Source organism: Gracilinanus agilis, chromosome 1 (genome assembly GCF_016433145.1).
Source record: "Gracilinanus agilis isolate LMUSP501 chromosome 1, AgileGrace, whole genome shotgun sequence".
Taxonomy (NCBI): domain Eukaryota; kingdom Metazoa; phylum Chordata; class Mammalia; order Didelphimorphia; family Didelphidae; genus Gracilinanus; species Gracilinanus agilis.
Window position 1 is genome coordinate 79,907,648 of NC_058130.1, and position 24,999 is coordinate 79,932,646.

The 24,999-nt window shown below is 34.7% G+C and overlaps 1 protein-coding gene across 1 annotated transcript in view; it reads right to left on the bottom strand.

The window, feature by feature from the left end:
• The window catches only part of ABCA13 (ATP binding cassette subfamily A member 13), a 474,630-nt gene that overhangs the window by 52,733 nt on the left and 396,898 nt on the right, over positions 1-24,999 (bottom strand). Inside the window, 2 exon segments of the mRNA XM_044676455.1 lie at positions 2,765-2,899; positions 15,750-15,900. Of these exon segments, the coding sequence (XP_044532390.1) occupies positions 2,765-2,899; positions 15,750-15,900 (286 nt within the window).

The window sequence follows — 24,999 nt, forward strand, 5'->3', positions numbered from 1 at the left end:
AGTCTTTTGAGTGTATTGCATTTTTGTCATCAATGTTTTACTAAATAAGAGATTGGTGCCATGTGGAAAAGAATATAGCTTAGAGGAAGAACTTTTGAACTTTGAGTAAAAACATCATGGATTCAAGTCTCAGCTCTACCATCTCTTAACTTTGGTTAGTCTCTGAACTGTACTTTTCTTATCTATAAAATATGGATATTTGCACTCCTTACTTTGATGGATTATTAAAATTTTAGGCAGCTAAATAATATATGAAACTAAATATTTTACTAAACATCTTTTCCATATCATTTTCAAAAGTATTAAGTGATAGAAGCATAAAATTTAAGAGCTGAAAAAAATCTGAAAGAAAATTAGTCTGATTCATATGTGACTGAAAATTCCCTCTACAATGCAAATAATTGGCATTTTGCCATTGCTAGAAAACCTCTACTAAGGGAAATCACAATGGATTCCAGATTAACCCAGTCCATTTTTCAATAACTCTGTTTTTATGGAGAAAGCCTTTGCCCCATCAAGTCTAAATTGGCTTCTCTATAACTTCTCCCAAACCAATTAAACTTAATTCCTCTTCCATGTTTCAAATACTTGAGAACTCTTATGTTCCCCTGTCTTCTCTCCTAAAGGCTGGCCATCACTAGGTTCTTCAGCCACTTCTTATGCAGAACAATGAAATAACTCACATTTGTATTGTTAGCTACTAAAATGCTCCAGATATTTTCAGATAAACTGCCTAGCCATGCCTCCCCACCTTGTACCTAACGAAGTTTATTTTTTAAACCATCTAAGACTACATGATCGCATTATTTCAACTTTCTTAGATTTAATTCAGCATTCTAGATTTCTTAGAACTTAATAGAATTTTTCATCTAGTGCATTAGATATTTATGTCAGCTTTTCATCGTTTCTAAATTTCATAAATATGCCAAATATACCTTCAATAAACCTACAATATTCTCTGCATTGGTTAGTTTTCTCTGAAAGAAAATGAGATTAATCTGCCATGACAATTATTTTTATTTTGATGACTTGTTCTGAATTCAGCTATGCATGTTACATTCAATAAATACTGTTTTTTCCTAAATATTCTCTCTTTTAATAATACATTATGGAATTTTACCAAAAATTCAAGTCAATCTCCTAAGGCTATAGTCCAGAGATTTCACTCCCTTTATGTTTTATGAAAATGGGAATAATGATTATCCTTTTCTAACACTACAGGATATCTTTCATTCTTCAGAATCCTTCAAAAAGACTGGTCTAAGTTTTTATCTTGAAAAATACCAGTTTTGCACACTTCTCTCTCCAGAGATGTGCATATTTAAGAATAAGTGGTCAATGATCTGATACAGCTGAGAATTGTATAAACTCACAGTGACTCTGTGGGTCCTTAAAATAATTTGAAATTTATGAGCAAAATAGTAAGGCATTATCCTATGTAGATTGTTGGTGGGTTCCCCCTCATTAGTGGTCTTTGCAAAGAAGCTATATGTGTCAATGTGATGAAATTATGTAAGAATGGAGATTATTAGGGAGGGTGGTTTGGACTAAATGAGCATTAGGGTTTCTTCCAATTCTAAAAGTTATATTATTTATTCCCAGTAATATTTGAAAGAATAGCCAGCAATGGGAATGTCTACACTGAAATAACAGCAATAGACCTCAAGGTGCCTATAAGTTTTTTTTGTTATGAATGAGATTATAGATTATCCACTAAAATACCATATTTAGCTGTTAACTTTTAACTGCCATTTTAACTATATTTATAGTTATAGCATTTTTATTAGGATATAGTGTTTTTTATTTCTTCTTTTAGAAGGAATCCCTATCATCCCATTCTTTCATTTATTAAGGTTAAGGGAAACTTGTAATTATATGATAGCAACCCACTACAACGTTTTCCTTGAATTAAATTACCAGGATGATTATCACTGTTCTTTATTAATTTGGGGAGCTGAGACCAATCACATTTGTCATTTTATCATTATGATGAAAAAGTGATGTCTCAGCAACTTACATCATTTAGTTGCATACACTTGACTAGAGAAAATGCTTTCAAATTAGCAAAAACATTTTAAATTATATTGTACAATGATCATGTTCTCAATGCTTTAGGAAAGGATAGTCCTAGAGAAATCAAGCACTTTCTTATTGAGATGCAAGAGATTAAATGAAATCTAACATTTTATTCTATATAAATAACTCAACTGGGTCTTTATATATCATGTTTTACATGTTTCTAGTTAAGTATAATAAAAGTTAGTGTGTTCAGGATAGTGTAAGGGTGGTAGCAGTGGGGTCCAGACAAAAATAGTTCAGGAAAATTTGAGAAGGGGAGCAGTCTAGCACAATATTTAGCTTCAATGAGTAAATGGCACTAGGAATAAATCAGGATTAAACAACCCAGCAGAGACTAAATATTTGATGAGTAACAATGTTATACATCACAATGTAGTATTCTTGGATAAGAAAAATCACCACACCAAGAAAAGGAGAAGAAATGTGAGATTTAAAAGAGGAGAAAGAGAGGAGTAGAATACATTGAATACTGGGCATAATCACCATTTTAAGAGTTCACTTTTGGCAGTGTTGGCTCTAAGACAAATGTAAAATAGAAAGGAATTAAAATTCACTTATTTATGTAATCATAACCATACAAGAGGCATAACTATTTCTACCTAATAGAAAATAGCAAGTGAGAGGCGACAAGTCATTTTGGGTCATGCTTTAAGAATATCAGTTTGATGATTTTCACACTTCTCACCAGTAAGAGAATTTCAGGTTTTCCCACCAAAGCCAGAGCAGTGGATAGTTTTCTCTTGGTTCCTCCACTATAGGTATTCACTGGTTTTTCAATATGAGCCTCAAGGTGTAGTCTATTAACCAGCTTTCCAGCAACCTAAAGGAAAAACATTATGTAAGTTTCTCTTGTAGAATATATTATGACATATTTTAAATTGATTAGAAGCTTCTTCAAATTAGAGAATATCTCATTTTTGTTTTTAAATTCTGTATCTAAAGATTCCTTTCACATAACATGTGCTTAATAAATAACAGTTATCACTTTTTAAATTAAAACCTTAAACCACTCATTCCCATTTTCTCTCCAAACATGAAATAATTATTTTCCAAATGGCAAAGACATTTTCAAATGAATGGTGTAAACGGTTATCAGAAGGAATCAGGAGCTGATGGAAATGATTATTCCTCATTTCACCCTACTATCACACCTCCTTACACTTACACATGATGTCCCCATTAATTAGAACAAAAGATTCCCTCATTTCCATGTGTTAACATTTTTCTCCTGCTTCAGTCCCAGCCTAGGCACCATGAAGGTCTCTGGGAAGACCTCCTCTGAGGGGAATGAGAAGGAGCTTAACGAAGTTAATGGCAAACACTTATGGAGTACTTTAAGGTTTACAAGTACTTTACATGTCACTTCATTTGATTCCCAATGTAAACTGTGAGCTCCTTGAGAGTAAAGATTGTTTTTCCTTTCTGGGAAACCAAAATGCTCAGCACAATATCTGGCATAGAATATACGCTTAATAAAAGCTTGTTGATAAAATTATTTATCCTTACAACAAATCTGAGAGTAAGAGGCTATTGTTATCCTCATTGTACAGATGAGAAACTGGGACTTAAAGGGATTAATTAACTTGTCCACGTTCACAGAGTATATATCTGGGGCAGATAATAATAATAATAATAATAATAATAATAACAACTAGCATCTACATCATACCCAAAGGTGTGCTTAACATTTTATAAATATGATCTCATTTTATCCTCGTAACAACCATATGAGATAAATACAACTTTTATCTCCACTTTTCAAATGAAGAAAACAAAACTAAGGTTGCCCAAGTTCACACCGCTAATAAGTGTCTGAGCCTGGAACTCAGATAGGTCTTCCTGGCTCTGAGCCAGGTCGACAAAGTCAGGTCTTCTACTTTTGAATCTAGCTTGGAAGTCACTCTACCATCTAGTCATCTTTTGGAAAGAATATTAAAAGAATAGCCCTCCACTTTGGCCCCATTTTTTTTACTTTTATCAATGAGAAAGAGGGGAGGGAAAGAAGAAAAGAAGTACAGAGACAGAGACAGAGAGAGACAGAAACAGAGAGACAGAGAAGATGGAGACAGACAAAGAGAGAGACAGAGACATACAGACAGACAGAAAGACAGACAGACACAGAGAAAGAGAGAGTCAGAGAGAGACAGACAGAGTCAGAGACAGAAAGAATGGTTCCCTTAAATATGGCCACGAAACATAAAATATTCCAATTGCAAAGATACAGTTTGCAGAATACTCACTATTTTTGTTATATATTACCACTCATCCAACTTAGCCCTGCCTCGAGTTCAGGTTGCAAATCTGGAGGAACTTACCAAAGGTTAAAACATCTACTTTGGTGTCCGTGAGCACCCCTACTGGAATATGCTTCCCACTGCCACGATCTTAGTGCTAAATATGAACATGGAATGTGCCACACGTTTACACCGTGCTGGAAACATAGTTGATGATCCCAGCGACTTTGGCATGATCCTCAAAGCTCCACTGAGTGGCCTGTCCCAGCAGCTTCTGTATATTACTAACAACAACAATTAAGATCTAAACCATATTTTCACCTATTGTTAACTGATTCACCCAACAATTCTTTGAGGTTGATAAATTGTAATTATTCTCATAAAGCTAGAAAGTTTCAGAATTCTCTAGAATCTGTATCTCCATCTTTAGTTGTGAAAGTGAGAGAGAAACAATTTTGCTGGGCAATGAACAGTGGATCAAATAACTTAACAATGAAATACTTACCTGAAAAGTATGAACTCTTTTGTTTCTATTAAGGTTCCAGGCTCAACTATCCTGCTTTTAATTCTTATCTGAAAGTTGAATATCTGTTTTACTCATTCCCCCTAACTGATAAACTGAATGGGAAAGACATTGGATCCTGGGACTGGCTTAAGGTAGATTGAAGTCCTACTCTAACATCAGCCCTGATGGAAGGGATGGAGAGATATCAAAGTCTCTTGGCTTCATCTGGCAGCAAAGGTCCAGAAGCTTAAAACTTTCTTGCTTCCTTCTCTCCCTTGTCCAGTCTGACCCCAATAAGAATTTATTTAGCTGCAAATCAAAACAACTCTGAGGTATCACCTCACACCTAGCAGATTGGCTAAAATGACAGCAAAAGAAAGTAATAAATGTTGGAGGGGATGTGACAAAACTGGGACATTAATGTATTGCTGATGGAGTTGTGAATTGATTCAACCATTCTGGAGGGCAATTTGGAATTATGCCCAAAGAGCTCTAAAAGACTGCCTGCCCTTTGATCCAGCCATAACATTGCTGGGTTTATACCCAAAGAGATCATAAGGGAAAAGAGTTGTACAAAAATATTTATAGACATGCTCTTTGTGGTGGCAAAAAATTGGAAAATGAGAGAATGTCCTTCGATTGGGGAACGGCTGAACAAATTGTGATATATGCTGGTGATGGAATACTATTGTGCTCAAAGGAATAAAGAACTGGAGGAATTCCATGTGAACTGGAATGACCTCCAAGAGTTGATGCAGAGTAAAAGGAGCAGAGCCAGAAGAACATTGTACACAGAGACTGATACCCTGTGGTAAAATAGAATGTAATGGACTTCTGTACTAGCAGCAACGCAATGACCCAGGACAATTCTGAGGGACGTATGAGAAAGAACACTATCCACATTCAGAGGAAGAACTGTGGGAGTAGAAATACAGAAGAAAAACAACTGCCTGATCACATGGGTTGATGGGGATATTGACTCTAAATAATCACTCCAATGCAAATATATATATGGAAATATGTCTTGATCAATGCCACATGTAAAACCCAGTGGAATTGCGCATTGGCTACAGGACGGGTATAGAATGGGGGGAGGGAAAGAACATGAATCTTGTAATTATGGGAAAATATTCTAAATTAATCAATTAAATAAAATCCCCCCCAAAAAAAGAATTAATTAGCTACTCAAAAATAATAACAGTGATTTTTACGTAAATACCTTTGGTGTTTATGCTTAATTGTAATAGGATAAGCTAATAATTATTTGGATATTTAGGAGTATCTGATTAATTCTATTGAAAATTTTATTTACTATTTAACTGAAAACTATTCACAAATCCTTAATGGGCATAGTTTACTGCTGCTGTATCATGGTCATCTGCTTACAACTTAAAAAAAATTAAAGGGAACATTGGAAAAGAGCATAAAAGATAAAACTTTTTGTTGAATCTTATAAATCAATTTAGAGAATATATTTGTAATCTACTTATTATGTATGTACTATTTCTATCTAGTAGAATATAGGCTACTTTAGGGTAAGGTTTATTTTTTCTTTGCCTATAATTACAGCAAGAAGACCTAAACATGACCTGGTCCACAGAAAGCATTTAATAAATGCTTTGTGAATGAGTGATAGAATGAAGTAAATAACTAGGTTATAGTATTCTGTTGATATTTTAAATTGTTACTAATATCCTCCTGTATACTCTATCGAGGCAAAAAGAGGGAAGCCTTTTGTGTACCCTCCCCTATTTTAACTCCATCTTTAACTATCCTATTGTTCAGTGTAAAATCAGTAGTCACATCTCTTCTTCTCTGTTTTGGTGTTAATCCTACTCCAGTGAGCACACAAAGGAAACCAAGGAAACAAAATTTCCCTAGTAGTCTTTAAGTAGATATGAAATGGGTCACTTTTAGTTGCTTAGAATGGTACCTTTCTTCAATTTTGGATTTCCAGAAAAAACAATTTAAATGCTTATAGTTAGATGTTTCTGCAAGTGAGATGACATGGCCAACTCCTTTGCCAAGTAGAAAGTGATGCACTTTTTACCCTATTTCCTTCTCAAATTTATTGTAGTGTCCTTGTTATCAATTTTTAAAAACTTCCTTAAAATTCACTGTTATTCTAAAGGCACTCAATGCTATTTTGGGGTTTGGGGAAAGTAATGTACTCCCTCTAGTATTTAGGGGTCTCTTCTGTAAAATCAGAAGTCTAAATGATTCCAGAGGTCACTTCTTGTTCCAGTTTGTGAAGAAATAATAGGTGAAAGGAATAAACATTTCTATAGCACCTACTATATGTCAGGACCTAGGTTAAGCACTTAACAAATATTATCTCACTTGATAATCACAATAATCCTAAGAGGAAGGTGTTGTTATTATCCCCATTCTATAGAAGAGGAAACTAGAATAAATAGAAGTTAAATGACTCACCAGAATCATAGTAAATGCTTGGAGATAGATTGGAACTTCCTGACTCCAGGTCCACTGTTCTACCTCCTATTTACCATCTAGCTTCCCTATATGATCCAATCCTTGGGGGATGAAAAAAATCCAGTGAAATTGCTAGCTCCTTTTTACAGATGAGAAGACTGAGGTTTAAAGAGATTAAATTATTTAATCTGGATCACCGTGACACACTGAAATGTTAGGATTAATATCCAGAATTTCTGGTTCTTCCAGAGCTTTTCCCATGTCTTATATAGGTTGAAGGTGCATTCATACACTACTGAATTATGTCAATTTATTGAAATTTTATTTTCATATAATAAATAACCATTTTTTAATTTTTTTATTTTAAACCCTTAACTTCTGTGTATTGACTTATAGGTGGAAGAGTGGTAAGGGTAGGCAGTGGGGGTCAAGTGACTTGCCCAGGGTCACACAGCTGGGAAGTGTCTGAGGCCAGATTTGAACCTAGGACCTCCTGTCTCTAGGCCTGGCTCTCAATCCACTGAGCTACCCAGCTGCCCCCAATAAATAACCATTTTAAAGTATTAGGAATTATAAAAAACCAACAAAGGAAGAGAAAAATATAAATCAAGATTTAAAAGGCATGGAACCATGTACATTCCTGGCTAAAACTTGATTATCCATAGGCAACTGTTAACTTTACCTTTTTTGCTCTGAAAGAACTTTTGCTGACTCTCACCATGAAACATCCTAGAATTTAAAAGATGCAGATGCCTGGCCACAGGCTCTCAGCAAGTTGCTTGTAATCCCAGTTTAAAAACCCTTTAAAAGGCTTTCTCCTGTTGTTCTCCAGTTGAGTTATTGCCCTCTAAACTCTCTGTTGAGAGAATCTTATCTTTTACTTCAGCTAACTTGTCTCAAGGACCTTCCTTCCACTTCTCTCTTCTCTCAGCATAGTAGAAAAGGTTAAGAAAATGACATTATGCTGTAACATTGTCAACAATGAAAATAGACTCCTTGTGATCAGTTAAAAACAAACCTCTTCTTTAGGATCCACTTTGATATTCAAAATCTACTCAGTTCTCCCTTCACTTCTTCCAACAAATGAGTGTTTGAAATAGACTGAAAATTACTTATTTAATTCATCTATGCATTTCACAGCTTTTCTTTAGAAAAATAACAGTTTTCTAGCAGTTTTAGTAAAGGGGCTAACCCTCCATATACCATCACCATTATCACTTTTGAAGCCCACGTGTGCATATTACAGATAAATACATGGAGCAGATATACGTATATATGCATATACACACATACTTACATGTCTCAATGCATAGGTGAGCTCCTCAAGATCATGAACTGTCTTTGCCTTTCTTTGTATCTCCATCACTGGGCACAATGCCTTACACATAGTAGGCACTTAGTAAATGCTTGTTGATTGGACTGACTGAATGTTAATTTTATATTTGTTTTATAAACATATGGAATGTGCTTATATAAATGCATATGCATACAGCACATAGAAACACATGCATAGATTTTTTATATTATTTTATCTATATAATCATCATCATTATGCTTATCATTTCTCTTATTTTTGAGATTTCCAATTCCTAAGAATTCTATTTCTTTTAGAAAGCTTCCTTAAAAAGGCAGTTTGTTGGTATAGTAGATTAAGTCTAAAATCTGGAGTCAAGAAGACCAGATTTAAAATTTCACCTCAGACTCTTAATAGCTGTGTGTTCCTGAGAAAGTTATTTAACTGATGTTTGCCTCAGTTCCCTCTTCTATAAAATAGGAATCATAAATCACCTGCCTCTCATGGCGATTCTGAGGATCAAATGATATAAGATTTGTAAAGCACAAAGTATAGGACCTGGGAATAGTAGGTATTTAATAAATATCTATTTCCTTCCCCCTTTTATCTGTTTATCTTTTATTAATAATAGTTAACTATATTTTCAAAGTCTGAATGGTGTGCTTTATCTTCTTCTTTATTATACAGTAAAATAAATCAATGAGGTTTCTAGGAAGGGACGTTGTACATACCAAGTACACAGATGATAGAAGTAAGTAGATATTACTGAACAGTAGAATCACAGTCAAACTCACAGACTCAAGAAGGAAATAAAACATTGGTGTCACTGCAGTTTATGATCTTGGGAAAGTAGTTGGTCATATTTTCTTACTTGCAAAAACATACAATCATACAAAGATGAATCTTGTTAAATTTTATTTAGGGAATACAAAATTAAGGAAAGGTGTCAGCCATGTAACTTAAGAATTGGCTGTTCATGGATGAGGTACAAATGTGTTAAATTCCTTTAATACTCTGAGGATACTTTTCAGAAAGAAAACAAAACTGCAGTAGCTTTAACATGAAAACTCCAGTTTGCTACATTTCCTGACATATAGTTCCTTGCTATTGATAATGAAAAAACACACTGCCTGATGAGCTGTTGCTGAGGGATATCACCTAGATTATGAAGTGCCAGAAAGGAAGGGAAACCCTTTGATGATTAAGAAGACCACAGTGTTCCTTACAATAAAAGGCCAAATGATAAGAAACATAATTGTAAAAAAAAAAAGTTGTGTAGTAATAATGGATGAAAAATGGTGCTACAGGACCTTCTCTAATACTGTTAACAATCCATGTTTATGGCTGAGGTACCACTTCACACCTAGCAGATTGGCCAATATGACGGTAAAGGAAAATAATAAATGTTGGAGGGATGGTGGCAAAATCAGGACACAAATGCACTGCTGGTGGAGTTGTGAGTTAATCTAGCCAATCTGGAAGACAATTTGGAATTTGCTTTAAAAGAATGCCTACCCTTTCGTCCAGCATTACCACTACTAGGTTTGCACCCCAAAGAGATAAAGAAAAAACTCTTGTACGAAAATATTCATAGCCACTCTCTTTGTGGTGGCAAAAAATTGGAAAATGAAGGGAACAGCTGAACAGATTGTGGTATCTGACGGTGATGGAATACTATTGTGCTGTAAGGATTGATGATCTGGAGGATTTCTATATGAACTGGGAGAATCTTAATGTACTGATGATGCAGAGTGAAATGAGCAGACCCAGGAGAAGATTGTACACAGAAGAAAAACATTGTTTAACAATTCAGTGTAATGAACTTTGCTACTAGTAGCATTGCAACAAGCCAGGACACTCCTGAAGGACTTACAGGAAAGAATGCAGACCCCATTGAGAGAAAGAATTGTGGGAGTAGAAATGCAAATGAAGAACATATGACATCACTTATCACATGTATATATGGGTATGTGATTTGGGGTTTAGCCTTTAAAAGATTGCTCTATAGCAAAAATGAATAATATGGAAATCGGTATCAAGTGGTAACATTTGTACAACTCAAGGGAATTGCTTGTTGGCTCCAGGATGGGGTAGCAAAGAGGAGAGGGAAATAAAATGAATCATGGAAACATGGAAAAATACTTTAAAATTTAAATTAAAAAAAATCTGTTTGTGTCAATAGGGACATTACCTCCACCAACATGGGCCACAATGTCTGCCTTCTGTGGTAGGCATCGCATCCAGAGTGACTGTGGACTAAAATTGTCATCATTCTCTGGAGAACTCAATGATAAACTTCTCTAGACTTAGCGAGGCTCATCCTCTGAAAGGAGAGGTAATCCGGGTCTCTACTTGTCAGATTTGTGATCTCCTGGCACAGCCTTCGAGAACCCAAGAAAACTTCCCCACCGTAAGGCAGCAATGGAAGAGTATTTTAAAGAAGGAAGTAAGGAGTGTTTATTATACATTTCTTGATCTCCTATAAATGGAAAGCCAAGGCTCTATGTTTACCTTTGTTTATGCTGTTTTATGTATTTCCCATCAAAGAAATCCTTAGGAAGCATATTATAGATAGAATACCCCCTAAACAGTTGTGATATTTTATTGAAATCCCTGCAGAGAAGCCACTGTGAATATGCACAGCAATCATTGCTAGCTTCACATGTAATCAAAACCATGAAAGTGCCTTACAATTAAGCTATGCAGGGATGCCCCCACAAGTTGGGCATCATGGTAGAGTTGAAAAATGCCACAAAGCCCTGCCTTTAAAAAAATTTCCATCAGTCCTATATGTTCACTGTCATACTTAGCCTGAGAGCCCTATCATAAAAGAGGGTCCTTTAGATTTGAAAACAAGATGAGGATATTGTCTCTTGAAGGACGCTATTATAATAAACATATATTACTTGGAAAAAAAGAATAGGCTCAGAAGTTTTTTGTCTTTATGTGAAGGAGGTAGGGCAAAGAGGGGAAATGGCAAATCCTCTTTATCCCATTAATTCATTAGCATGGATTAGATATCAAATTAATCAATATGGCTTGTGGATTGAGAACAGGCCATAGGCCCAAGGATAATTGGAAAGAAAGAATAGTTTGAAGGACAATTTTTATCTGTGTTACATTTTGTCTTAGAACCATCACTGATGCTAAAAGTGAATGATTAGGAATAAATTCAGTTTTCAGTTTATCCCAGTTCCCCCTTTTCTCCTTTCTTAAGTCTCACTTCTTCTCCTTTTCTCGGCATGGTGTTTTTCCTTATTCAGGAATACTACATGGCAATGTAGTATATAGGCACTCATTAAATATTTGTTCACTACTGGGTTGTTTAATACTGATTTATTCCTAAAGCAATTCACTCAGTGAAGCTAGACATTAAGCTAGATAAGCTCCTCTTCTTAAGTATAACTGAAATATTTTGTCTGGAGCCCCCTCCTACTCCTCCACAACCCCCAAAACTCTCATTTTTATCATACTTTGTGCATGTCGTGCCACCATTTGCGTCTTTGTATCAACAACGTCTAACATGGTACCTTGAACATTTTAAGTGACTAATGATTCTTTTTACATTGAGTTTGCCCAAACTGCCACTCCAGAGTACAAATTTCTTTTAGATCAAACTCACAATCAAGAGATGTTATGGAAGAAGCTGTAGCCAAAATAACTCAACTGATTTCTGTCTCTCTGTCTCTGTCTCTGTCTATCTCTCCTCTTTGTCTTTAGCTTTACTTCTAGCCTTTCTATCAGTACAGATCCCCCTCCTCATTTTTCATATGGCTCTTACTCAAGGTGAGAGAAAAGGACAAACTGGGTGCCAAAGAACAAACAAAATAGAAATGTACAAAGGTAGAAAAGGATCTAATGGGAACCAAGGTAAGCTGGCCATTTATGTTTAGTAGTAGGAAATTTAGCAACCTTTTTTTTCTAACAATATAATGATACTGTAAACAATTTGGACCCTTTTCTACTGTAGAAAAGGGAAGTATTAACACATCCTATGACTTCCCCAAGGTCAAACACTTTTCTTCTGCAAGAGAGCTCCAACTTTTCGATTATATGTCCACACTTAATCTCTTAGGTTGCCTCAGGCCCCAGAAACAGCTTTGTCCACTAAATGACCCTTTCATTTTCTTGTTACTAATCAGATTCTGGTTGATAAATTATTTTCAGTCAGAGTAGGTGTATTTTCTAGATCTGCTAGAGGCTTTGGTGTAGAAAAGGAAAAATAAAGAAACCACTTTGGTTACATCTTCCTGTCAAGGTTAATGTCTTAGGAAAAGACCTCTATTGATTAAGGAATAAGAGACCAAGTGGTCAAGGAGGAAAAAAAAATGGTGATTTTTCAGAAGAACTGATTGGGTGGCCTGTATCTCTTACCAGGAAATCCTGAGCAAGGTGTATATATCTTTTCATTTGCTTCTTCTGCCCAAATATAATTTAATTCATCATGTATTTATTAAATTCCTACTACAGGCCAGATAGGGCAATTAGGTGGTGCAGTGGATAGAGAGCCAGGCCTAGAAGAAGATTCATCTTCCTGAGTTCAAATCCAGCCTCAGATACTTAATAGCTGTGTGACCCTGGGCAAGTCCATAACTCTGTTCGCCTCAGTTTTCTCATCTTTAAATAAGCTAGAGAAGGAAATGGCAAGCCACTTCAATATATTTGCAAAAAAAAAACAAAACAAAACAAACTCCAAATGGAATTATGAAGAGACAAACATGACTAAAATGATTGAAAAATAATAAGTAAAGCATTATGCTTGGTACAGAACTCTCAGAAATAAAAATGTCTATCGAGTGGAGAAGCAATAGTAATATATATTGATATATGCATGCATGCACATATATGTGTATTATATTCTCCTTAATTCTGTCAAAGGAAGCAAAGTGAGCCATAGGAAAATAGCTTGTAGTCAAGATGAGGCATCTTATACACGGGAGAGACTCGGAAATGATCACAAGAAGTATCAGCAAAGAACTTTTTTGTCAATTCTCTGCATCTCTCACCCCCATCACTCCTCACACACATCATTCAAGAAGTGGCATCTTCCGCTCTCTTTTCAACCTTCCTCTTTTAATCCTGGCCCCTCATCCCCACACATCAAGATAACCTACCAAATCTTACCACCCTTTCATTCACTTTAGCAACCAATTTTCCTCTGCTTCCTTATTCCTATTTATGGTACCACCTTCCTTATAGTAATGCATCTATAAAACCTTGAAATTACCCTAAAATCTTCCCTCTTCATCCCCCCATTATATCCAATCAGCTATCAATTCCTGTGAATTCTGCTTTAACAATATCCCTCACATCTGATTACTTCTCTCCACTCTTATTGCCCTCATTATTTCTTGTATAGATTATTGCAATAGCCTTGATAGTCAGCAGCCAAAATATCTCTCCAAAGTAATTTTACATCATCCTCTTAACAGATTCTACATTCCATCTCGACTGGCATCCTTGTGTTCCAACCAAGTCCACTAGAATATGTCCTATTTCAACAGATTCATCAATGCTCTACCATTTTACCTCTGCTGAAACTCAGCTTATCTGTCTGTGGGATGAGTGTATGAAACCAGTTGATCTCTTAGTTCTCCTCTAGCTCTGACATTCTATGATTTTATTGTTTTAATTTTATTTAAAATAATTTCCCAGAGGGATAACTCCTACTATCTGATAACTTATGAAAGAAATAGGAATATTGACTGAAAAAATTCATTTGCTGTTTTATGAGCTTAGGATGGAGCTAGTTTCTGGTTATTGTTCAATAAAAAATTTTATTAGGTGTATTCTACAGTAAAGTTATGCTATAAGGTGATTATCAAAATGGAAAATAATCACAAAGCTTAATATAATAACAGTTATCTCCTAATATATTTTTCTTACAATGGAAGGATATGCTCATTGTGTTTGCAGAGCATTTGAATTCCTTAATCAAAATGTAATGAGAGGGGCTGACAACAATAAACACCTAATGAAAGACTTGCCTGAAGATTAGTCTGGAATATTAAACATCTATTTAAAGTAGGAAGAAATACTGCCTTCATGCTTTATTAAAATGGGAGGCAATAGGAATTGTGGTGGTTCCATTCAAGGACCAAATCTGTCTTAGAACCTTTTCAAATTTTTGAATGTGAATGAGCAATGGAGTCTGAAATCTCCCAAAGAAAACACAAGGAATTTGTTATCATAGTCAGAGAGCAGCAGAAGCCTGTTATGAACCTGAAGACAGTCTGGTTTTCTCCTCATATTAATTGGGAATGCTCTACATATGCTTCTTGCTTCTTTACACTGAACATTCCTCAGAAGTCTATGAGACATTCTTAACTCTTAAAGTGCTGGGGTGATGGATGAGATGAAAATAAATCTTAATTGCCATTCCTGGAAATTCCTGATAAAGCTTTTTTCTGACTCTTCAGTCAAGACTGTCTATTCTGTTCTACTCTAGTGAGCACTGGTAAGCAGACAGAAATATGGGGATGGGGACATCCCTCTCACACCTACCCCACTACCACTCTCTCCCAGACACTGAGTGACACACAATCCAACAGCTTCTCTCTTGTCATTCCCTTGAGACTACAGAGAAAGGAAGAGAGTCAAGAAGCTGTCACTCCAGACACCAGGATGTTATATCAACAACTTCGCTTCCATTCCATCCCTGCCTTTAGCATTCAACTAGACTTCTACCTTTCATAACCAAATCACAGAACAATAGAAACAGAAGGAAATCTAGAGGTCATCTAGTTTAATCCTTTTATTTTATATGGGGAAACTGAGGTCTAGAAAGGGGAAATGACTTGCCCAAAGTCACATAGACAAATAAGTGTTAAAGCCAGGACTACAATCAGGGACTTTTGACTTCAAAACTAGTGCTATTTTCATTCACACTTCATGACACCATATCTACCACCATTGTATGCCACCACAAAATCCCCCATTATTTTCACCATGCACATATATATGTAGGAGGGTGTGACCAAACATAGACATATATATGTGCACATATATACACATATATGTATGCATATAATTTATTAAACATACTTTACTTATTTTGTTTTTACTTACTTAATAAATTTTAACATGGAAGATTTTCTATTTTCCCCTTCAGTAGAGGGTATCAACATGAAAATAAAATAATTTGGGAATTGAAGGAGGCCCATGTTACCTTCATTAATTCTTCTTTTTCTCAAAGGACACTTACCATATGGATATCCTGTTTGGGGACTCCACGTAGTCTGCAGTAATAATAAAGATGTTCCCATCCAGTGAGAAACTCATCCAAGGCATCTTTCTGGGGACAATAGCCAATTAGAATACCTGCAGCACCAGCAGAAGATAGGACCATTTCATCTCTATTGAAAGAAAAAGATTTTTAAAAACATATTTGATTTCTGTATCTTGGGAATGCTATATCTCTTTTATAAGGCATTTCTTGGTTTATTTCTGAACAATATCGGAGCACCAAGGGACTTTTAACATAGTATTAACTGAATTAACTTGAATATAACTTTATATGGCACATGTTATGTTGGTAGTGAAATGATAAGAATTTTACAAAAATGAAAAATTAGAAAAGAAAACAATGCCTAAATTCTCCAGAATGCAAGCAAAGAATGAATTGTATTCAGCAAAACTTCTTTTAAATATGATTAGAAACATATTAAACCAAATGCTGCTGAGTTAATGAGTTACCCTTTAAACTTTAAAATTAACGACTTAATAAATTATTACCTTGCATACCAAATATTAAGGGAGATTGGAAGGATGGACAATGAAAACTTAACCTTCTTTCAAAGATTATTCATGTAGCAGATGTGTGGCAGGGACAAAAGAGGGCAGAATGTTATAATAGGACCTTGCATTTATATAACAATATATGGTTTGTAGTGGGTTTTCCTTAAAACTACCCTATTCTAACAGTAATAGTCTAAGAATTTCTCTTTTACAGAAGATGAGAAGTAGGTCAGAGATGTCAAATGTTCTATCAAAAATAGATTTAATAAGTGAAACATCTTGAGATACAGATACATCAAAATAAAGATAAGTCAAAAACAAATGAAACTCCTCACTTACTAGGTAAAGTGAGTTTGCTCTCAAAAGTAATATGGTTGTTGTTAATTCTTTGTTTTAATTTCTTACATCTTGATATATGCTTTAATAATCATTTCATGATATTCTTTGATGTTTGAGGGGGTGAAGGGAAGGTAGAAGGAAGGATTGATGGGAGAAAGGAGAGAGGAAGGTAGAGGAAGGGAAAGGAAGGTAGCATCCCCAGCAGCAGGGGAAAATTGACCAGAGCCCTTCAGGGGTTCAAATAAAAGATCAGAAAGCAACTTTAGGGTTTAGAATAGCCAGGTTTTATTTTAATTAGAAAAGGGAAGGTCTAGGAAAAACTAGGAGGTAGATAGAAAGGGAAAAAGGTGTCAAGAGAGAGTGCTCAGATTCCGAGAACCTCAAGGGTAGACCCTCAAGGGTAGAGACCTAGTAAAGGTGCCAAACTCTCTTTTATACTTTCTCTGACACTTCCCACAAAGGAAGTGGGAGATGTTGGGGGAAGTTGTAGCAGAGAGCCCTGGGAGTTGTAGTCCTCCAGGGATTTCAACAATTTCAAATGACACAGATGCATGGTCTCTCTCTCCCAATCTCCTCAAAAAGACAAATGTTATCAAATAATACATATCGATGTTCATCATGTTGTGATATTAGACTTATATCACTTACACTAAAGAAAATGGAGAAAATAAAGAGTGGTATGCTTTAATCTGCTTTCAGAGTCTGTCAGTTCCTTCTATGACAGTGGTTGGCCTTTTTTGTCATGAGTCCCATGTAGTTGTCCTGGATTCTTGCATAGCTGATAATAGCTAATTCATTCACATTATTATTGCTATTGTGTATAACATTCTTATGGTTCTGCTTACTTCACTTTGCATTAATTCATATAAATCTTTCCAGGATTTTTCATGATTATATTGTTTGTCATTTCTCACGATCACTATCCTTTGTTTTTGAAGAGAACCAATGACATTACAGAAAGATGTGTTGACTTGTGGTTAATTAGATTTAAGTGAGGTAGAGTAGCAAAAAGTTATCAGCCTTGGGCAGCTGGGTAGCTCAGTGGAGTGAGAGTCAAGCCTAGAGACAGGAGGTCCTAGGTTCAAACCCGGCCTCAGCCACTTCCCAGCTGTGTGACCCTGGGCAAGTCACTTGACCCCCATTGCCCACCCTTACCAATCTTCCACCTATGAGACAATACACCGAAGTACAAGGGTTAAAAAAAAAAAAAAAAAAAAAAAAAAAAAAAAAAAAAAAAAAAAAAAAGTTATCAGCCTCTCTCTCTTCCACAGTCACTGAAGTCCACCATCAAGACAAAACTTAGGATGACTCGTGATCTCCAGGGATGCAGTGAATGTCCTTGGCCTCTGTGACATCTGACCAAGCTCTAAGCACTCCATAGTGGCTGCTTCCACAACCATCAAGGCCATGGTAACATACTGTTCTCATCTATCCAATCTGTCTGGGGAAGTCCCTATATGCTTGGCTTAAATATTCTCCTAACTAACAAGTTTTAAGCCTGTCCACTATCCTCAACTTTATTTAGCCCACCTTCCAAGATGATTTTACCAGGGTGTAATCACTGTATATGCTATTGCTTCTTGGAGCCATAGATGAGAATTGGGAAAAAGGTGGACACTAAAGGTAGAAAAGCAGCCCTGAAAAGGTGATCCACTCAAGAAGGAAATTACCAACAAGTCTAGAATATTAACAAGAAAAACCCATAGAGAGTATTAAAATGATAAACTATATGACACTGAAAGATGACCCTCTCAGTTCAGAAAATGTCCAATATGGTACTGGGAAAGAACAGCCACAATAGCTTCAGAAAGAATGAAGCAGCTGAACCAAAACTAAAGGTAAACAACTGCAGATGTGTCTAGTAATGAAAAGAAAGCTTAATGATGTAAAGATCAACTTTGCAAAGGCACCTGGAAGGCATCTCTATGAACCAAAGTAAGCTGGATATAGTCACCCAGGAGGTAGAAAGATTAAATATTCCTGTATTGATGTTAGCAAATTTAAATGGATGGGAACAGGTGAATTTAATTCAAGTGATCATTATATATATTTCTTTGTGCAAGAATCTCATAGAAGAATTGGAGTAGCCCTTATATTCAATTAAAGGATGAGAAATGCAGTACTGGGGTATAATCTCAAGAAATGATAAGATGAAATCTGTTCAAATTCAAGGCAAACCATTGACCATCACAGTAATACAAGTCTATGCTCCTACCACTGACGCCAAAGAAGCCAAAGTTTCTCAGTTCTCTCAAGATTTAAAATATCTTCTAGAAACAGTATAAAAAATGTTACATTCATCACAAGACAATAGAATGCTAAAGCAAGATATCAAAAGATAATTGGGAAAACAGGCAAGTTTAGCCTTGGATTACAAAATAAACACAAGGCAGAAACTAATATAATTTTGTCAAGGTAACTAATTGGTAATAACAAACACTCTTTTTCAAGAATTCAAAAGGCAAATATATATATAGGCATCACCAGATGGTAAATATCGAAATCAGATTGATCATAATACTTTTCAACCAAAGGTGGATAAACTCTATTATAGTCAGTTAAAATAAAACTTGGAACTTCCCATGGATAGTATCATGCGCTTCTTATTCTAATTCTAAAATTCTAAAATCATACTGAAATTGAAAAAAAGTAGCGAAAACCAGCAGACCATATAGGTATGATCTAAATAACATCCTTTGTGAATATGAAGTGGAAGTGATAAATAGATTTAAGAGATTAAACCTAGTAGATAAGAGTGTCTGAAGTACTATGAACAGAGGTTTGCCGTATCATAAAGGAAGCAGCAATAAAAACTTGCCAAAGTAAAAGAGGAGCAAGAAAGCAAAATTTTTCTGATAAGGCTTTCCAGATAGCTGAGGAAAGAAGGAAGTGGATGGTTAAGAAGAAAGGGGGAAGATATGCCAAACTGAATGCTTTCTTAAATAAACAATGCAAAGAACTAGAAGAAAACAATAAAATGGGAAATATAAGAAGTCTTTTTAAGAAAATTAGAGAAGCCAAAGGAATATTTCATGTATAAATGGACTGATAAAAGACAAAAATGACAGGGACTTAATAGAAGTGAGAAGAGTATATAGAACTATACAAAAAAAATCTTATCACTGACAACCACAATGGTGTGGTTTCTGATCTATATCTCGACATCTTGGAGAATGAAGTCAATTTGCTGTAACAATAAAGTTAGTTGAGGTGGTGGAATTTCAGATGAGTTATTTAAAATCCTAAAAGATAATGCTGCTAAAGTGTTGCATTCAATAACTCAACAGTGGCCACTGGATTGGAAAAAAATCAGTTTACATCCCAATCCTAAAGAAGATAAATGTCAAAAATGTTTAAATTACCAAACAATTGAACTTAGTTCACATGCCAGCAAGTTTATGCTTAAGATTCTGCAATCTAGGCTTCAGCAATATGTGAAATAAGAATTATCAGAAGTGCAAGATGGTTTTCAAAGAGGCAGAGGAACTAGAACCCAAATTACCTGCATTCAGTGAATTATGAAGAAAGCAAGGGAGTTCAAGAAAAACATCTACTTCTTGACTAGAATAAACCCTTTGATTGTGTGGATCATAACAAAATGTGGTATAAGAGTACCAGATCATTTTAATTGTCTCCCAAAGACCCTATAATGCAGGTCAAGAAGCAAAAGTTAGAGCTGGAAAATGTAACAACTAATTGGTTTAAGATTGGGAAAAGGAATTGTATATTGTTACTTTATCTACTTAACTTATATGCAGAGTATATTATGCAGTATAACAGGTTGGATGAATCAAAAGCTAAAATTAAGGGTTGCTGGGAAAAAGTGTGTGTGTTATATATTGACTCAGCCAACTCATAAGCTCTATCTTTGACTAAAAAGTAGAAAAGCATATGCATTTGGGGAATTGCTTCATGGTACACCACAAAATTAATTAGATCCTTTATCTGTGAGCTCATTAAAATACTTACATTGAGAAATTTGCCTGGTTTACATGAAAGCTATAGCATTAATATGGCTGCTCATCCACCCTGAGGATTGAAAATAGGGCTGCAATTTTAATGCTCTTTAATGTATATAATATTACTTGAACTTTACAAATGCTCTGTAGAATTGATATTTCAGGTAACATAATTCCTATTTTACAGAAGAGAATATTGAGGCTTTGTAAAGTCATGCAAGTTACCTAAAGTGACCCATATAGCTTGAAAGTTTGAGAGGCAGTAAGTGAACTCAAGACTTCCTGACTACAGCTATCCCTCTGTCTAATAGATCATGTTTCATTTGATGCCATCAATAGTATTTTCATCTTGTTCCTTAAAATATGAATGTTGCAAAAAAGCATCCTTAAGCATTTCTGCTTCTCCACAAGATCAGACTCCTGGTATCCTCCACAAAGGAGAAGTCTGTCTAGGCTTCTCTTAGACGAATAACCAATGAAATTGGTGTTATGACTTCTTATTTTTCTAAAATCTGTTCACATTGATTTCTTACAGAACAAATACTTGTAGAGTACCTTAGTCAGAAAGCAAGATTTATATAATAAAAAAGTCATTGTACAAATGATTATGTTTTATTACCCATTAAATAATTCCACATGCTTCTAAAATACAAAAGACATACTGAGTTTTGTATTCCCCATACTAATAAGCAGAAAAATAATTATTGATTCTCTTTACCATCCCTATAAAAAGCATGCACATTTTGAGTGGCATAATGTTTTCAGCCTTTCCAGAGAAAGTTTTGATGAGCATAATTAACATTCTAATAGATATTGTAAAATCCTTCAGTACATTAACTCTCTTATTTGGGGCACAGGAATCTCAAGGAATGTGTTCACTATATAGGACTCTGTAAAGTTCCTACATCTTTGTGGATGAAGGTGGAGATGAGATGGGTTCTCCAGTTTAGGGAGAGAGAGTGCTTCAAAAGAAACTGGAAGGCAAAACACTTCATATGGTCCAAGCATGAAAACATTAAAATAAATTAAGTCTCTTTAGGACTTCATGATTCCTGCTTTCCATGCTTTCCCATAAAATTCTGCCTTGCAAAACTGACTATTTTGACTTCATTAAATCCTATTCAATTCAACAAACACTTACCATGTGCCTATTAATTTGAAAGACACTATGCTAGAGAATCAATTATAAGCTGTATCTTGGCTGCAATGAAGTTCTGACCACTATCCAAAGGGAAAAAAATGTTGACTGTTACCAATACCACCTTCCTTGCCCAAGAAAAGGAAGCTACTTTTAGCCTCATAATCCTCAGTACATTAGGATCCCTTTATTAGAGGAATGAAGTATATAGAATCCCTTAATGTGGTTACCTGGATTCCTTCATTCTAACATTATCCTTCTTGTTGGTTATTATTAAAGTTATCTCTTTGGTCTCTCCATCCCATGGCTATCACTGGATCTGGTAAAGAAAGGAACCTAAGACTTTCTTACTGTCTCTCTTTCGTAGATTCAAATGAATTCTCTCTCTTTCTCTCTCTCTCTCTCTCTCTCTCTGTGTGTGTGTGTGTGTGTGTGTCTCATCACATATGCGTATATATTTATAAATCTTATGTAGCATTTTTGTCCTGCATCTGTGTTTTTATTGGTTACTTTTCAGGAGCCTGAGAGTTAAGAGGTACACTGAGAACCTAAGTGAATTCTGAGGGTGATATAGCTATTAAATGGAAGTAACAGAATTGTATTCATTACACTACTTTGTCTCTTTTCTGCTATAAATGTTTTCTTTTAATAATGGTTTATTTTCCCCCCAATTACATGTGAAAACAATGTTTAACTTTTTCTCTTTTTATTTTGAGTTCCAAATTCTCTCCCTTCCTCCATTGTCTCCTTGACTCTCCCTGAGTTGGGAAACATTCTCATATATATTTTAAATGTGCTATCATATAAAAACTTTTCTTTATATTAGTCATTTTGTGGAAGAGATCTCAAACAAAAAAAGAAGAAGAAAGAAAGTGAAATATATTGTGTTTTTATCTACATTAATACTCCACTTCTTTCTCTGTATGTAAATGGTACTTTTCATCTTGAGTCTTTGGGATTGTCTTGGATCACTCTATTGCTGAGAATAGCCAGGTCATTCACAGTTGTTCAATTTACAATATTGCTGTTACTACGTACAACATTCTTCTGGTTCTGCTCACTTCACTTTGCATTAGTTCATATAAGTTTTTCCAGGTTTTCTTTTTCCCTGAAATCATCCTGCTCATCATTTCTTATGGCATAGTAGTCTTCCTTTAGAATCATATAAATGGTCACCCCCTCATTTTCCAATTCTTTGCTACTACAAAAAAAGATGTTTTAAATATTTTTGTACAAATGGGTCCTCTTATCCTTTTTTGGATCTCTTTACAGTGCAGACCTAGTAATGGTATTGGTTGGATCAAAGAATATGCCTAGTTTTTAAGTTCTTTGGGCATATTTCCAAATTACTCTCCAGAACTGTTAGATTGGATCACAACTCCACCAACAGTAAATGGTGTGCCAACTTTACATCCTCTGCAACATTTATCATTTGCCTTTTCTGTCATTTTAGCCATTCTGATAGAAATGAGGGGATACATTAGAGTTGTTTTAATTTTCATTTTTCTACTCAAGAATGATTTTGATTATTTCATATGACTATAGATAGCTTAGATTTCTTCATCTGAAAACTTCCTATTCATATCCTTTCCATTTTTCAAATGGAGAATGACATATTTTTATAAATTTGACTCAGCTTACTACATATTTGAGAAATGAGACCTTTTTCATATACTTCTTGAAAATTTTTCCCAGCTTTCTGCTTTCCTTATAATCTTGGTTATACTGATTTTGTTTTAAAAAAATTTTCAATTTACTATGATCAAAATTATCCATTTCCTATCCAGTCATGCTCCCTACATTTGTCATGAATTCTTCTCTTATCCATAGGCCTAAAAAGGTAAACTATTCCATAATCCCATAATTTGCTTTTGGTATCTGTCATAAACTTTTGAAAAATCATTTTGTTGAGTGGAGGACTTTGAAAATCTTTAATTGCTAATAATTACATATATAAATATATGTATATATTTGTGTCTGTATATATTGATATATCTATTTATGGATATATGGAATGATAGATAGATAGATAGATAGATAGATAGATAGATAGATAGATAGATAGATAGATAGATGGGTTACAGTTGGGTGCAATAATTATGTCCCTACTCTATTGAAAGCCTTTAGTCAGAAACATTCATATTTAATTATTTTTAGACAAAAACATTGCAATGGACTAGTCTACTCCTGTGATTCATTTACCATGGAGCCTGAAATAACTAGACCACCTGTTTGAGGTCATTTTAGCCATTTTAATGACAGGAACTCTGAGATGAACCATTTGCTGATATAATCTATTGCTTGGCACTCAACCATTCTGGTGACAAAAGAATTGCAGATTGGATCTGAAAGCCATTAAATTGGCATGTCACACTGTGTGTGCATTAAAAGAAAATGCTTTTGTTTCTTACTCCTTTGTGTTGTGTTTGTTGAGTTGCTGTCATATTAAGCTCTTAGAATTCTAAAGACTTGATTTCCCTTTAGTTTTTCCCTTTCCCTGAAAAGTCAAAAAGTTAATTGAAAAATTGTGTTTCTAGGAGAAACATAAGATAAAGACCATAAAATCTGGGAATGATGAGAGTAAAAAAGATCCCAAAAGATTATACAATCTTAGATAATGGTATGAATAGAACATCATGAAGAATAATCATAAAGGGGGGAAATATATATGTATACACACACAAACACACACACACATACACACACATATATATATATGAATATATATATAATATTTTGGAGGAACATAGGAAAAGAAATGTCAGGTAAGGAAGTAGAAAAGTTATATTTTAAATGATGAAAAATGCCAAGATGATTTTAGAAAAGTAATATATCTATATTAAAGATCATCTATCAGGTATTCCAAATCATTTTTTCTGCCATAGACTGCTTTGGCAGTTTAATAAAGTATATATATATATATATATATATATATATATATATATATCTTCTCAGAATGATGTTTTTAAATGCATAAACTAAAACACATAGGATAACAAAGATTGCCAAGATATTTTTTTAATATTTATGTTTTATTTTCCTTTACAGGTTCCTGGACACCATTAAATTTTTTCTATGGACTTGGTCAATAAACTCTAGGTTAAAACCCCTGATCTGATCTGAGCTCCCTCATTCTAAAGTCAAAAAAACTAAAGCGCTAAGTAGTAAGTGGCAGTCCTGACTCTACTAGTTTTCACTCAACAAAGTGATTTTTTAATTGTTCAATATGGAAGATTTTTGTTTAAATCTACCTATAGAAATAAATCATCATACTCTCTGTA